Source organism: Scatophagus argus, chromosome 2 (assembly GCF_020382885.2).
Source record: "Scatophagus argus isolate fScaArg1 chromosome 2, fScaArg1.pri, whole genome shotgun sequence".
Lineage (NCBI taxonomy): Eukaryota > Metazoa > Chordata > Actinopteri > Scatophagidae > Scatophagus > Scatophagus argus.
Window position 1 is genome coordinate 20,947,996 of NC_058494.1, and position 15,364 is coordinate 20,963,359.

At 38.4% G+C, this 15,364-nt stretch overlaps 1 protein-coding gene and 1 long non-coding RNA gene across 2 annotated transcripts; one reads left to right on the top strand and one right to left on the bottom strand.

The window, feature by feature from the left end:
* Positions 1 to 154: 154 nt before the first annotated feature.
* Positions 155 to 14,712, top strand: gucy1b1 (guanylate cyclase 1 soluble subunit beta 1). Its single transcript, XM_046417505.1, has 13 exons — positions 155 to 316; positions 631 to 704; positions 2,603 to 2,703; positions 2,838 to 2,956; positions 3,443 to 3,640; positions 4,863 to 5,093; positions 5,236 to 5,352; positions 6,438 to 6,571; positions 8,034 to 8,231; positions 9,929 to 10,166; positions 10,841 to 10,981; positions 12,598 to 12,752; positions 13,073 to 14,712. The coding sequence occupies exons 1-13, from the start codon at positions 314 to 316 to the stop codon at positions 13,212 to 13,214; spliced, it is 1,851 nt and encodes a 616-aa protein (XP_046273461.1). The 5' UTR covers positions 155 to 313; the 3' UTR covers positions 13,215 to 14,712.
* Positions 4,973 to 5,612, bottom strand: LOC124074510. Its single transcript, XR_006845868.1, has 3 exons — positions 5,487 to 5,612; positions 5,250 to 5,340; positions 4,973 to 5,112 (listed from the first exon to the last, which is right to left on the bottom strand). It is a non-coding gene; the product is annotated as an uncharacterized LOC124074510 (long non-coding RNA).
* Positions 14,713 to 15,364: the final 652 nt, after the last annotated feature.

Sequence of the window (15,364 nt, forward strand, 5' to 3'; positions counted from 1 at the left end):
TTACAGTACGAAGATAATTTGTAAAGTTCATAGCGTAAAACACGATGTGAAATACCAGAAATGTAGTTGCTTACGGTGATTTCAGGTTCACTAACAGCTGGTCTTCGCAGCCGTGTTCTCATTGGTCAGAGCTGGCTTACGTAAGAGCTTCTCTAATTCGCTATTGGACCGACTCGCTGTCAGTTTCAAGCTGAGGAAAAAAAGGAGGAATGGACGCCGAGGCACTCAGCATCTGTAACAAACCATGAATGTTGTGTCAGATTCAGCGATTTTTGCTTAAAGAAAATAAGGATAAAGAAGAACAGCTTCCATCATGGTATGTATATGAGGATTTAGCGTTACGTTTTAATGTTACTGGCTGCTTCTCACGCGACATGGCGTATTTGCGTTTGACATTTCCCGTTAGAAGACCGTTATGTAGCCGTTATACAACTGCGGACTGTACAGGTGAACAAAATATTCATGTGCATGTATTTCGACGTTATATTAGATTGCCAGTGTATAATGTCGCCTCTCTAGGCACCAGGTATGCTTCAGGAAAAATGTCTGTTTGCATGAAATAATATTTACAGTGCTTGTGTTTTGTGATTTTTTGTTTGTTTATTTTTTTTTTCTTTTATAAATTTACAGTATGGTTTTGTGAATCACGCCTTGGAGCTGCTTGTTTTAAGGAATTACGGCCCGGAAGTGTGGGAAGACATCAAGTGAGTTTTCTGGATCATGTGTTTACTATTCAGTCCTGTTGGTATCGTAGGTTACACTGCGGCCAAGCAGACCTTAACAAGGATACACAACACAGGGCTCCTGTACAGCCAAGCTCTCTATGAGCTCACACATTGTCAGGAAAAGACAGAATATCTTTGCTTTTACTTTAATGATTAACCTCCATCCATTTGTAGGCTCACGTTGTAGTTCAGAGGAAGATTATTTTGAAAAACCCAGAAACTTCACTTTAAAAATCTAAAATAATTTTAGACTGAGATATAGGTCAAAATATTTGTTTAATGCTAATGATTAGGCTGACAGAAGTGTTCAGAGCCCTTACTTAAAGAGGGTAGGATCAGCAAAATGTTCTTACAAGTATCCAAAGTAAAAGTACGCATTATGGAAAACTGGATTATTTATATTATTTGATTACTGTTTCTCATGCTTTATTGTGTTGGTAACATTTTAAAGTTGTATGCAGTTGATGTGGAACTAAGCATATTTTTTAGTTTTTTGGGGGGGGCAATTAATCTGGAACAATTACAACTTTTATAAATGGTAAGATGTTTTTTTATGCTAAAGTCTACAAAATTACTACTAATTCTATCTGTCAGATAAATGTAATGTGGTAAAATGTACAGTTGTCCTCTCTGAAATGTGCAGTAGAAAGTAGAAATTTTTAGAATTGTTTTAATAATCCAAGTTAAATGTTAAATTATTTAGCAACAAAGTAGAAAAAAAATTTACTAACCCGCCGGTTTCCACTGGACAGGGACTCTGCATACTGCTAAGAATATAATTCTGATAATAACATAACAAATCCTTTATTTAATATTAATTAGTTGAACTAAGGATGTGACCTCAACTTCCTCACTGGTAGCTACAAGAGTACCAGAATATATTCACTAATTTACTCACGCTATTGACAGGTTGTACCTTAACTACACTCTGCAAACTGATGTATCTTTTGTATCACATAGAGACTGTACCCCCATTCTATACAAACTTTGATACACTATGAGGAATGCAATTCCAGTCTTTCACTATAATGTTCACGTCGTTTTTTTCAGCATGTTGAAATCATAGTTTATTTTTTCGTGTGTATTCTTAGCTGCCCTTGACTTGACCCTGCCAAAAAAATAAAAAAGGAGGGAGGGAAAAAAAAAACCCTAAAACAAAACAGCAGCAGCTGTCCTTGTGTAAATGTTCCCAAAGTGGTCATTCTTAAGCCCCCCAAAAAAACAGAGCTTGCTGCAGCATCTTTTGTTATCTCTCCAAATGTAACTCATTGTTATGTATTGCACAATTTATCATGTGTGGTGGGGTTTCAGACTTTGATGAGCTGAGTAATTTAAAAATGGTCTGTTTTCTTTACAAAAGTGTTCAAGGCTTGGTATGTTTTTTCACCTGGTACACATTCTGATAAAACTCTGGTTGCTGGTCAGGCCTGTAAATCATTTTTGTTTTCTTAGTTAAAGAGTAGTAATCAAAACCTCATTAGTTTTTCTTACAATTTTGTGTAAACTGGAAATGTATTAATAGTGAAGTGCACTATGAGGATGGAGCCTGTGGTAGATCTGAAACCGATTCCCTGTACATGTTCAATTGTGTAATTTTTAAAACCCCACAACCAGTTAAAAGCAGTATGGAAAACTTTTTTCATGTTTCTGTTTTACAAATCAAGATGTCTCCCACTGACTGGGCACAAACAAAACCCAGCAGTTGTTATTGAATTATTCCTGTTAACAGAAGTCCCTCTGTGATTTAAACAACAATAGCAAAGCAATTCCAAGCAGTCAAAGTCATTGGCTGCCTGAACAAGTTACCTACACCGGCTGTTTACCTTTGCTGTGACATTTGCTGTAGCTCATGAGTGATGTCTTCACTTTGTTTTCAGGAGAGAGGCTCAGCTTGATATTGAGGGTCAGTTCCTGGTTAGAATCATATATGAAGATGCCAAAACATACGATCTTGTTGCTGCCGCAAGTAAAGTTCTCAGTAAGTGACAGCATGTTTTATTATTCAAATTCAAAATTATACTATATGCTGTGTTTATAAAAACAGACCTTTATAACATAATAAGAATTTGGATCACAGGCTGAGATATTGATGAGATTTTTCTTGTATTTCAGAGATTGATGCAGGAGACATTTTGCAGTTGTTTGGAAAGATGTTTTTTGAATTTTGCCAAGAGTCGGGATATGACACCATCTTGCGAGTGTTAGGATCAAATGTTCGTGAATTCCTGCAGGTAGGCTCTCTCCTCTCTGCACAGCTAACTAAAAGGACAAGCAGCAGTGCTCAGCCAGTGAAACAGTGCTACAGTGTCTGCTGTGGCTCTGGAGGAGCCATGTCAAGTCTCAGAAAATAACGGCTGTTGATGTCATCAGGGTTGTCTCAGTTGGGGCTTGAGACTTCACAGACAGCTTATGTTAATAACTAGTTTGAAAGACATGAACATTTCCCATGAAGGTAGGATCTAATGAAAGACATCATTGTGTTGCATTGTGGGAATCGTAAGATCCAGGATTTGTAGAAATTGGCACATACTCTGGAGGCTAAAAGTCAAGATATGTCAACCTCTGCTTCTTAAATTTGAAACAGGACTGGAGGACTTATTTCAGGTCTCATCTATAATGTACAGTATCATCATCTAACTCATTATATCCCAGCTAGATTTTAATTAACTCCGATGTGATTGAACGTTGCATATTTCATTTTTCATCTTAACTTTCAGAATTTGGATGCTCTACATGACCACCTGGGTACTATCTACCCCGGGATGAGGGCTCCGTCTTTCCGTTGCACGGATGCCGAAAAAGGGAACAAACTGATTCTTCACTACTACTCCGAGAGAGAAGGCCTGCAAGACATTGTGATTGGCATCATTAAAACCGTCGCTCAACAAATCCATGGCACAGAGATAGAGATGAAGGTCTGCTTTGCTGCTCCTCCTTTGTGCACACTGAACCCACAGTTGTAGCTCACTCTGCTGTTGACGACGAACGAAGATGATTTTACGCTTTTCAACGTTCCTCTCCTAATTTATTCTCTTCAGCATTCGGTGGATCCTTTTAGTGCCTGTACTGTTTTGAGTCAGAATGTGTACGCTTATGTCTGAGAATGTAATTGAAGAGGTTATGATGTGAAGATTAAACAACAGGAAGTTCCAAAATACCCAAACGGGAGCAGTGCTGCTGTGACAACTGCAGTTCAGCAGTGAGTTTTTGGCTAATGTCTGAGTCAGAGGATATTTTTAGATCTAAGTTATAGAGTCTCAGCTTGGGAGTCTTTTAAGGAGTTTATTTTTCTTCCATGGTTTTATTTTAACTTTGTTAAATTGTGGATGAATTTAAATTGGCTATTGACTGCATGTTTGTTAGAGAGAGAGAGAGATCCATTTTTTTTTTTTACCTTGACTCATTTATTCAACATTTTATTTGAGTAATTTATATGGATGACAAGTATGAAAACTCAATATGATAGACTGCCATTGGTATTTTTATTTCTATGTTAATGTGCAGCCCGTAATCTGCACCAATAACTGCAACGTGTTATTCTCCTAAGATACCCCCTGTACTTTGGCTGGAGTTTCCTCTTTGTTTCATAAACGAGCGACATTTCCTCCCAAACCTAATCATGTTGTACAGACAGGATAATATTTTTCAGCAATTGTGTCTGCAATGAAAGAACAGAAAATGGCAGACGCTCCAAATGTGACACCCAATTTCTGGAAATATTAGCCACTGTTGCTGTGGCAACAGGGTGCAGAGACAGCAGCTTGACGTCAGCATGCCTTATGCCCATAAACCCACTGGATAATGTCATTTTACATGATCTTCATTCAGTAATAACAGACTTGAGGTCAGTAATATTATTAATAGGATGATATGACTCTGATAATTCATAGGTGAAATATTTAATCAAAGCAGCTGCAAGGCGCTTTGATTTTGTGTTGACTTCGGGGTCCCCGTGGAGTAAGAACACCACCACCTTGTGTTGTAAAGATCCCGATCTGGCTAGCGCGTTTGTTTTGGAAGACTTATTTTTAATGCTGTTTTCCTTCTATAAACTTGAAACTACTCATGAAAAGTTCATTTCAGCTGTGCAACAATAACATCAATATTTGATCGAATATCTGACTTCGTCTGATGCAGGTGATCCAACCGAAAAGCGAGGAGTGCGACCACATCAAGTTTCTGATTGAGGAGAAGGACTCGGAGGAAGAGGCGTTCTATGAGGACCTGGATGGCTTCGAAGAGAACGGCACACAGGAGACTCGGATCAGCCCGTACACGTTTTGCAAGGCCTTCCCGTTCCACCTCATGTTTGACAAAGACCTGATGCTTACGCAGTGTGGGAACGCCATCTATCGAGTCCTGCCTCAGGTGCGGATCTGGTAACTCACTGCACGAAATACCATTGTGTCTTTTTGGATACCCAGAAAGTGTCAGTAATTAATTATATGGATAAAGCATTAATTTATAACATCATGTAACTGAAATATGCATATGTTATTTTACTCCTCAGCTCCAGCCTGGTACCTGTATCCTCCCCTCGGTTTTTTCTTTGGTCCGTCCTCACATTGACTTCAGTTTTCATGGCATCCTCTCCCACATCAACACCGTCTTCGTTCTGCGAAGCAAGGTAGATATGATGTATAATTTTGATTTTGTCACAGTGTTGTTGACTGATCAGTCAAAGGAGAGGCCGGGAGGCAGAGGTCCAAAGTGATAGTCTTTTAATACTTTAAACAAACTCGAAAAAAATCACACACTTACTGTGGCAAGGGATCATGAAAATTGTGGCGACAAAAAACACGGCATGACAAGACAAAACAATTCCTGGCATGGAAAAAAAAAATGAAAAAAAGCAAAGCACTGACATGAAGCAACAAACTGACAAAGAGTGACAGGAAAGGTGAGGACTAAATAGACAAGGTAACAAGCCACAGGTGAAACACATTAGGGAGGAGAAAGCAATCAAGATAAACCAAAGTAAAGATGCATGAAACAGAGACACACAGGGGAAGTGATGCTTTCAAAATAAAACAGGACATGACAAAAACCTGGAATCAAAAGACAAGACATAAACTGTTGAACTGTTGCTTTAGATTTCAGTGTTGGAAAAACCTAACTGAATTGTGTTTTTCGCAGTTGTTTCATCAGCACTGTTAATAAGAATGACACTGTTTACATGCAGAAATGGGTCTAATTGTCTTGGAAAAACAGAGCTAAACTTTAGACTGATAGTTTTAGAAGAAATGAGGAACTGAGAAAGGACAGAGTAGCAAGGTGAAGCTATTTTTTAGAGTCATAGGGATCATATGGACACTCAGGAGGGAAAAGTACAATAGGAATAAAAAAAATGTTTCATTTACATAGTTGTGTGTACTCATGTGGTGCTAAATGCTGAGGTGTTAAGATAATAGCAGCAGTTCCTTGAAAATGCACTGAAGTAGCTTGTAAGAGTGGTGTCAAAGCACGGCCGTTCCTGGAAGGCTACCTCGACTGTGACGCGAGAAAAAAAAAAGATATTACAAATTTTCCTTTACACACAAAATCTAAACTTGTTTTCTCCAATGGTGAATGATGCATGTAACACTTTAGACAAAAAAAAAAACAACATAGAGATTTAAAAATAAAGCATGAGCTGAACTGGTGCCCGTTTTGAAGCAGATTTAGAGAAGAACATAAAATGAAATATTCATAAGTGTGATGTAATCCTGACAGGAGGGCCTGCTGAATGTGGAGACTGTAGAGAACGAGGACGAGCTGACGGGGGTGGAGATCAGCTGTCTGAGATTGAAAGGACAGATGATTTACTTGCCAGAGGCGGAGAACATCCTTTTTCTTTGCTCACCCAGGTAAACCCACAGTGCAGTGTGTCCTGACTGAAGCACAGGCTGAATATAAACACAGATTCTCTTTTACCCACTGAATGAGAACACATCAATTTCTGGCAAAGATTAAACACTTTTTACATTTTGCTACAATGTCTGTTTCCTCTGTGCCACTCACTATGCTAATAATATCCAAGTAGTGTCGGTTCCTCTATCAGTACCTTTCATTCCTTGCTCTGTTTGGGATGTTTGTTAAACTCCTAAATCTTAAAAAAACTAAACACAAGCACAATCTTTCATTTTTTTTAAAAAGACTCGGCAATTACCAAAAACATCTGGGCACTTTACATTTTAACACTCAAGTAAATAGTAAATTTGTTCAGGACTATTTTCAGATTAATATGTGCTAGCTATCATTTACAGTAGCAAGTTAGTTTCTGTGGGACTGACTCAATATTAACTGTATGTTCACTGTCGTAACACGTGCAGTAGTGTGCCTTATTTAGTTTAGTTAGTTTTGTTAGCTTTCAAAACAGTATTCCCGTAATTTAGGATTACATTTGACCTCCGTATTCCCCAGCTTGTGCTATAAATTTCAAGTCCAGCCCAAGACCTTAGAAAGCTCCTCCAGAGCCACAGAAGACATAATACCCTTGGAGGGGTAGTACGCCTCGTGACAAGTAAACTGATCTTTATATGTAAAATTGGTAAGGTGGTTCTTTAATCGTCCTCTAAACCTCTTCATTTTCCCAAGTAACACCTGTAGGATGATGGTTTAAATTAATATATTGACATGAAGCAAAATGTAGAGCGTTACCTGCCTTGTCTTTTAACAGTATATTTTTGTAGTGTTTGCAGTATTCTGGCCATATAAATGTTTCAATTAGCTGTACTGAACTGTTCCTTTTTTTTTTTTTCCAGTTATGTTCACGTGTTCATTTAAAAACGTACAGCCACAAGGTCAGAGAAAAAACAAAAACAAACACAGAGACAAAGAAATCTGTCAGCTGGTTATTACGTTGGTTCTTCAGCTGTGACCTCCATTAGCTTCTGTGACCCTTTCATAACCAGTGTGAAATACTGGACACAAGGGAGCAAGGTTCAAGAGACCCTGCAAGAACAAGATCGTTGTTTTCACAAAGGGTGAAACAGGAGAAACATGTTCATTCACCTGATCAGAGGAGTCTCACACAGCACAGTGTCTGACCTCTGCCCACAGGAGGAACATTTATCCGGAGGCAGCAGGCTCAGTCCGGAAAGGAGGACTGTGATCTCATTGCTCGCAGTTTGTACTTCATGTTCTGTTTAATTTACCCTGATGTGTTGTGTTATGTGATGTTTCTGATGTTGAGTGAGACCAAGGGAAAAAAGTCTGCAGTATTTCTTCTACCCACAGACACAAACCAGACATTTTTGACTGTGAAAATAACAAGAATAGAATAACCAGTGAGTACTTCTCTGTCTTCTCCCTTGTCTGTTTTTCTAGTGTTATGAACCTGGATGACCTCACACGAAGAGGACTATACCTGAGTGACATCCCGCTACATGACGCCACGCGCGACCTGGTACTGCTGGGCGAGCAGTTTCGTGAGGAGTACAAGCTGACCCAAGAGCTGGAAATCTTGACAGATCGTCTGCAGCACACGCTCCGGGCCCTGGAGGATGAGAAGAAAAAGACAGACAGGTGGGAGTGTTTTTCTACATTTCAACTCTTCGCTCATAATGAGTTGCAAAGCTTCAGACTTCCGTTGTGACAGTAACAGTAGAGGAATTATAAACATAACTCATTATAAGATCTTGTAAACAGTTTAAGACATGCTCGATGTTCATTTGATCCATCCTCAGCAAATTAAGAACTGCAAATACACTTGAAGATATGCTTCTACACCACTCAAACTGTGACACTTATTTAATTGCTAATGTGTCGGGTATGTCAAAAGTGAGCCTTTTTAGCCAGTGGTTCCCAGCCTTTATGGCTTGTGACCCTTTAAAATTAACTTAAGTCAACTTGCGAATCCCCGTAAAAGTTGATATATTTCTGTGACCTGTGGGGAGTTCAAACAAGCAATGATTTTTACCTTCAAAATTAGTTTGAATTGAATATTTTTAGTGTCCTGATGAGATTTTTTACCTCATCAAGTACCTCAAGAGAGCATTTGCCTTGTAAAAAGCAAAGATCAGAGATATGCCACAGTCTAATGTACTATTTTATTTTACTTTAAGTAGAAATTAAGCTTCTTTCATACACAAAGTTTTTACTCTATTCCCTCTCTTATGTACACATACTGTGTATTACTGTCACAGTCATAATTTTGTATAATCATACACCACATGCCATTGATTACTTGTAGACTGTGAATCAAAATCACTACAACCAATGTATGCACGATGTCCACACATTGTAACCAATGTATACTGTTGTTATCCTTGTTTCATCTTTCTTTGATGGCAAAGTAAGTAGGATTTTTCATTATTCCGTGAGATAAAAGTCGCCTCAAGTATTCTCATTAGAAGACAAACTCGAGACAAGAAACAATCAAGAGACAGCAGGACACTAACACGTCTCGGTCCCATACAGTTATGCTGAGGCTATGTGACAGCAGAACCAGCGAGGGTCAGAATCTATTGTTATACCCAAGCTGATACTTGCCTAAGATGGTGAAGACGTTAGGTTGTGACTCTGGCTTTCCGAAAAGGTCCTGTCATACTAATTTGGCACAGTGGTGTGTGTGACAGCTGGAGAGGAACACGGAGGTGGAGCGTGGTCTTTATTAAGAGTTTTGTCGCTGCCCAATAGTCTCATAGAAAAACACTTTCATTCTGGATCACTGCATTATTATTCCCACCATTCTCCGGCCTCAAAGTGCCTCAGGCTCCGAACATTGATTGGAATTCATGGCTCCTCTCTAAATATTTAAGATAACTGCTGCACTGTCACTGTCACGGCTTTCCGACAGTGTTTTCTGATAATGTAAACATACTCTTATGCTGTTTTTGCTGAGGCGTGTACCTTACACCAAAGCCTGTATTGTATGTGATTATTTAAACTGTTTCAGATAAATGCTCTATTTGCATGTATAGAGTTTGGTTTGGTGACTGCATCTGTTCTGTATGTATCATGTGTCCTCAAATTATGATGCATCATGGAAAGTATATTGCTTTTAACGGGCAGCCATGATCTAACCAGTTACCATAGCAACACCACCCTCCCATCTGAGAACAGCTTGCATACTGAAATGACCAAAAGGTGGTGGGTGAGCAAATAAAATGCTGATCCAAAGGATGAACTTCAGTCTGGCAGCCCCAGCCCATTACTCTGTTGCCTGAGTACACCATAACTACGCTTTCGCTCAAAATGTCCATTCCTCTTCTTCCTTTCAGATTGCTCTATTCCGTTCTGCCGCCATCTGTCGCCAACGAGCTGCGTCACAAACGGCCTGTCCCGGCAAAACGCTACGACAACGTGACCATCCTCTTCAGTGGCATTGTGGGATTCAATGCCTTCTGCAGCAAACATGCATCGGCTGAGGGTGCCATCAAGATAGTCAACCTGCTCAATGATGTTTACACACGTTTTGACATCCTGACGGACTCTCGGAATAACCCTTATGTATACAAGGTCGGAAGCAAGAATTTAACCGTGAAAGTATATCATGCATTTGTGTACATTTCTCTTTGTGAAGGAATAATAGGAGAAGAGCTATTGCAAAGCGGTAAAGTCAACAGACTAAAATTAAGTGTTTTAGTGCTTTTAGCTACTATGTTCTTTGCTGGTTCTTCAGCTTAAATGCACCATTGAAGCACAGCGACTTGGTGAAAAACGTTATGCAATTATGCACATACAAGTCAGTAGGAGAGTATTTATATCAACTGAGTTTTTCACCATCAGAACAGCAGTACTAACTTCTAAACACAGTGGAGTTTTACAGAGGTTCTGCACCACTTTATGGGCCTCGTGCAGCAGATTTACAGTCCAGGCTTTCAGACAAGAATGCACTTTAAGAAGTCAAACAGACCTCGGCACTTCCAGGGGATCGGCTTCAGGCACTGGGTCACCAAAAGAAGTAATATTTACTCTACGTGCTGAATAGCTAGGTGGTCTTAGGGTTTTAGCAGGGCTCAAAGAGGCCCCATATGTCTTAAAGCTGATGTAAGTGTTTAAGTGTTTATTTCAGGTTGTTTAAGTTTATTTTTAGCTGCGCTGTGCAAAAAAAAAAAAAAACAACCTCTTTGTGAGCACATTGGGATTCATTAATTTATGTGAAGGATGACAAAATGTTTTTCTTAATACAGGTGGAAACGGTGGGCGATAAGTACATGACAGTGAGCGGACTGCCAGAGCCGTGCACACACCACGCCAAGTCAATCTGCCACCTCGCTCTTGATATGCTGGAGATTGCTGGGCAAGTCAAAGTGGATGATGAACCAGTACAGGTGTGAAAAGATTCTGAAGTTTAGAAATTTTACACTTACAGTTTTTATAATGAGTGTGAGCTGCATGGAAAACACACTCATCTCAGTTGGAGATGGAGACACAGTACAATGGTTCTTTTGACTCTCATTAAATTAATTCATTGGACCAAAGTATGTTCATGCTTGGTGCTAACCGTGCCAAAGCACCTCTGGTTCACTTTGGTGGAAGTGGTGGGGTCTCTCCTTCACCTGCTCCAGGTGAAGCTCATTTTGCAGGGAGCACATGGCTGTCTGCAGCCCAGTAGTGTAGACCCTGCAGTGACAGGGACTGCAGTCCAGTGCAAAAGGAATTTGCCAAATGTGGAAAAGTGAAAAAAAATTGGAAATTTTGCTAAGATATGAGAAGGTTTCTAATGCACTGGTAGCCAGTGTTGCCCTAACATTTATACATTTATAAACATTAAAGATCTTTTTATGTTAGTGAATCTCCAAAAATCCCATTTACGCTGTATGTCTTTTTCATCATTTTCAGACTGGTTTTCTTGACATATTATTTTTTATTTCTATTCATTAATATTTGTGTATTTATTTTTGCAATTAATCCATTATTTTGGCACAGGTAGTTTAGGCATTTTGCACTATTAAGTTTCTAATATTGTTTCACGAATACATATTTAAAAAGTACCGAATGTCAGACCTAACATTGCTGTTATTCAGTCTAACATGACCAACACGTTACCCTAATGGATTTTTTTGCTGAATGAGTTCAAAATAATCTGTGCATCTGTTCATATTACCACGCTGAGGTAATAAGCAGCGAGAAGTTGGATAAAAAACAGCAGACTTTTGTTTAACTGACTGTTGGAGATTGTTATTGTATTAATGACTGTTGAGACTTAACTTTGGAAAATGATGTCTGGTTAACAAAAGGTTGTTTATTTTTGGAATGGCACTGGCTGAAGAGGAGTCTGCTTTAGTAGCAGAAACAGACTCAAATCATCTCACGATCCTGCATCTAAAAATAGATTCTCATTCGTCTGAGGCACTCACAGCGTGTTCATGCTCTGAGAACAACAAGCACTGGAGTGCCTACAAGTTCAAGTGTAAATATTGCTCTGTAGATTGCACAGAGCTACTTCTGGAATCTCCAGTTTATGTCAAATCTAAAGAAAAAACAAATCTAATATTGTGCATGCAGTGCTTTCTAGCAAACTTAACCTTATATCCACTCACCAGATGTTGCACCTTTTGAGTGAATAGGTTTAAGAATATGTGGCAACAGAAAAAGAGAAGCATTCAGCTGCATAGTTGCTTGCAATTTTTTTTATCTCTCCCTGTGTTAAATCCAACGCTTTGCTGGATTTAACATTTACCGGTTTACTTAAATGCTGGGAGAGTTATTCTCTCTTTTTTGTTGATATAGTGTTGCATTAGATAAATCAGACATGTCGTGAAGTAATTAATTTACTTCAGATAACTAATGATAAGTGCTGTGGATATCTTTTAATAAATATTTAAGCTTGGTCTTGCCAAGATTTGACAAGAAATAGGGACATCTTTGGCATATTTATTAACTTTGGTTAAGTTATAACTGATATGAAAGAAGAGTCTCCTTTTTCATTCTCCTTTCTGTTCAGATTACCATTGGGATTCACACAGGAGAAGTGGTGACTGGGGTGATTGGCCAGAGGATGCCCAGATACTGTCTTTTTGGAAACACGGTCAACCTCACAAGCCGTACAGAAACTACTGGTGAAAAGGGGAAAATAAATGTCTCAGAATATACTTACCGGTAAGTATAAGCACCTCCTTATTTCATATAAGTGATATATTGTCAACTGTTCAACTTTCATCACAGACTGTTGGGAAATTGGCTGTAAAGGAGCTTTGCAGCTTGGTTAAACAGTATTAAAATGATTTTGTAATTTGTATTAGTGTTAGTATTTAACACAAAGAACAAGCTGGAATCCATTTAAATCATAAACTAGTAGGTGTGGTGTTGTGGTCAGCAGCTGTTAGCACGAAATGTTATCATGAGAAGCAGATACAAAAATCCCCGGACAGGATAGCACACAGTCAGTGACTTGTGACGGTGTTGACACTCTATTCCAGGTGTTTGCAGTCTGCTGAGAATGCCGACCCTCAGTTCAATTTGGAGTATCGCGGCCCCGTCACCATGAAAGGAAAGAAGGAACCGATGAAGGTGTGGTTTCTGTCCAGGAAGGCCACTGACACAGAGTCAGTTAAAGCTTAACAATTTAGATTCAGTACTAAAACAGCATGAGTGCTGTCTGACAGAGGCAGCAGTATGATACTGTATTGGCTATATTTCTACACAGATGTCGAGGCAGGGATGAGATGGATCAGGTGAAATAAAAATAATGATCTGTCCACAGACATGAAGATATTTTTTAATATGATGTGGATTTCAACCTATATCGTTGTTCTGCTTGACCATAATGTGTCATAACCTCACTATATTTTTTTACCATACACACACTAGTGAAGTGTTTCATAAATAGTAGAGGTTACTGACAACAGCATATGGTACATTCAAGTTTGATACACAAAATATTCTCACATTGTTATTGTACAGAACATCACTAAAAGTTTTGATAAGCCAAACATTTTCCATCCGTTGAAGTTTTTCGCTGCTAATTTTGTCTTGTTCTGCATTTGTTCTGCAGCCTGCCAAAAATACTGAGAACCTATAGCCTTCATCAACCCAAATAATTATTTACATGAACAAAATCTTAGATAGTCTTAGACAATGTCATTTTCACTTTTAAGGGTGATGAGGTTAAAATTTAGTTTTAAAGTGAAAGATCTGAATGATGAGTGTAGTAAATGTGCCATTGCAGTACTGTTTTAAAGACCCTCATTGTGCTTAGAGTTATGAAGTTTTACACTGATGATGTTACGCTGGCATCAAGACCATTTAAAGAAATATGAATTATATATATTGTAGAGGTTGTATTTATATAGATTATATATTATACATCTATATAGACATAGGTTATACCACCGTATTCACCAGTTCTTTTGCACAAAAGCTTCAATAGCTTCATATATTACTATTCAAAGGTGTATTTCATGTTAAGTCATTTTTTTAAAAGTCACAAATAACTCACATAGAGCCCTGAGTAAACCCCCATCATCATGTATATCATTGAATTATTAAAACAGTCTGACAGTTTAAAATGAGCACTAAACTCTACTTTACTTAATCTATTTATTGCACCTCTACTTCAGATTTTGAGTACTACTGTACATACATGCATTACACATAACACACGCACACATGCATAGACATATTGAGCAGTATTTTCACTTATAGTAAACATTGTTGAGATATTCTTAATGATCTAACGGTACATATTTATTGTTAACATTATTTGATATTTATTTTTTTCATTATAAAATGTAATTATGACCTTTAGAAAACAGAATATACATTGACAAAAAACAAGAAAAAAAAAACTTATTATGGATAAACCCAGGTTAAACTTTGTGCTGTATGTGTGTTTTTTTTTTTTAAAATATGAGAAAATGTACACTTTTTTTTCCCCACTTCCACATTTTTCCAAAGTCATTAATATTAAAACCTCACATAAAGTCCTCCATGCAGCTTCTTGTGTAAGAAATGTACAGGTGCCTCTTGTATTGTACAAGTGCATTTTTGTGCTTGTAAGACTTGATTGTTTTAACAACGTTTCTGTTGGGAGGTAACAAATAAAACAGTCCTGAGAAGTGTTTGACTTGATATTTCTTTGACACGCCAAAAGCTTTCCTGTCAGCCTGCACAGTGTGACACTCACTAAGACTGTAGAGATGAGCAGAAATAGAAATGCATGGTTTTTACTTTCACTGAGTTGATGTTTTAAAGCAACAATTTTGATTATTAAATTCTTTTGTACATAGCGCTCTCTAGTGGTCAGTCAGAAGATTACAGTCCTGATGTCCACAGTGTCGCTGCAATTCTGACACGTCTGTGAGACTGATTTTTTCTTCTATACAACATAGACACATTGGGGTTACAGCAAAGTGTATTATGTCCTATGAGATGACTAACTAATTGTAAGCTTGTAAGACTTCAGATGCTATTACAAAGTGGTACACCAGAGCGCTGAACCCTGATGCAGAGTCAGAAAGGCTGGGGGGCAGGAATCCGAAATAGTAATCTTTTATTTGAACAAAAAACTCTCAAACAAGCACACACTTACTGTGGCAAGGGATCATCAAAAACTGCGGCAAAAATCTCAGCAAGGTGAAACAAGAATATCCTAGCATGACGACATGAAACAGAAAACAATCCAACAAAGAGGGACGGGGAAGACGAGGACTAAATAGACAGGACAATAAGACACAGGTGCAACACATTAAGAGGGGAGAAAGCAATCATGA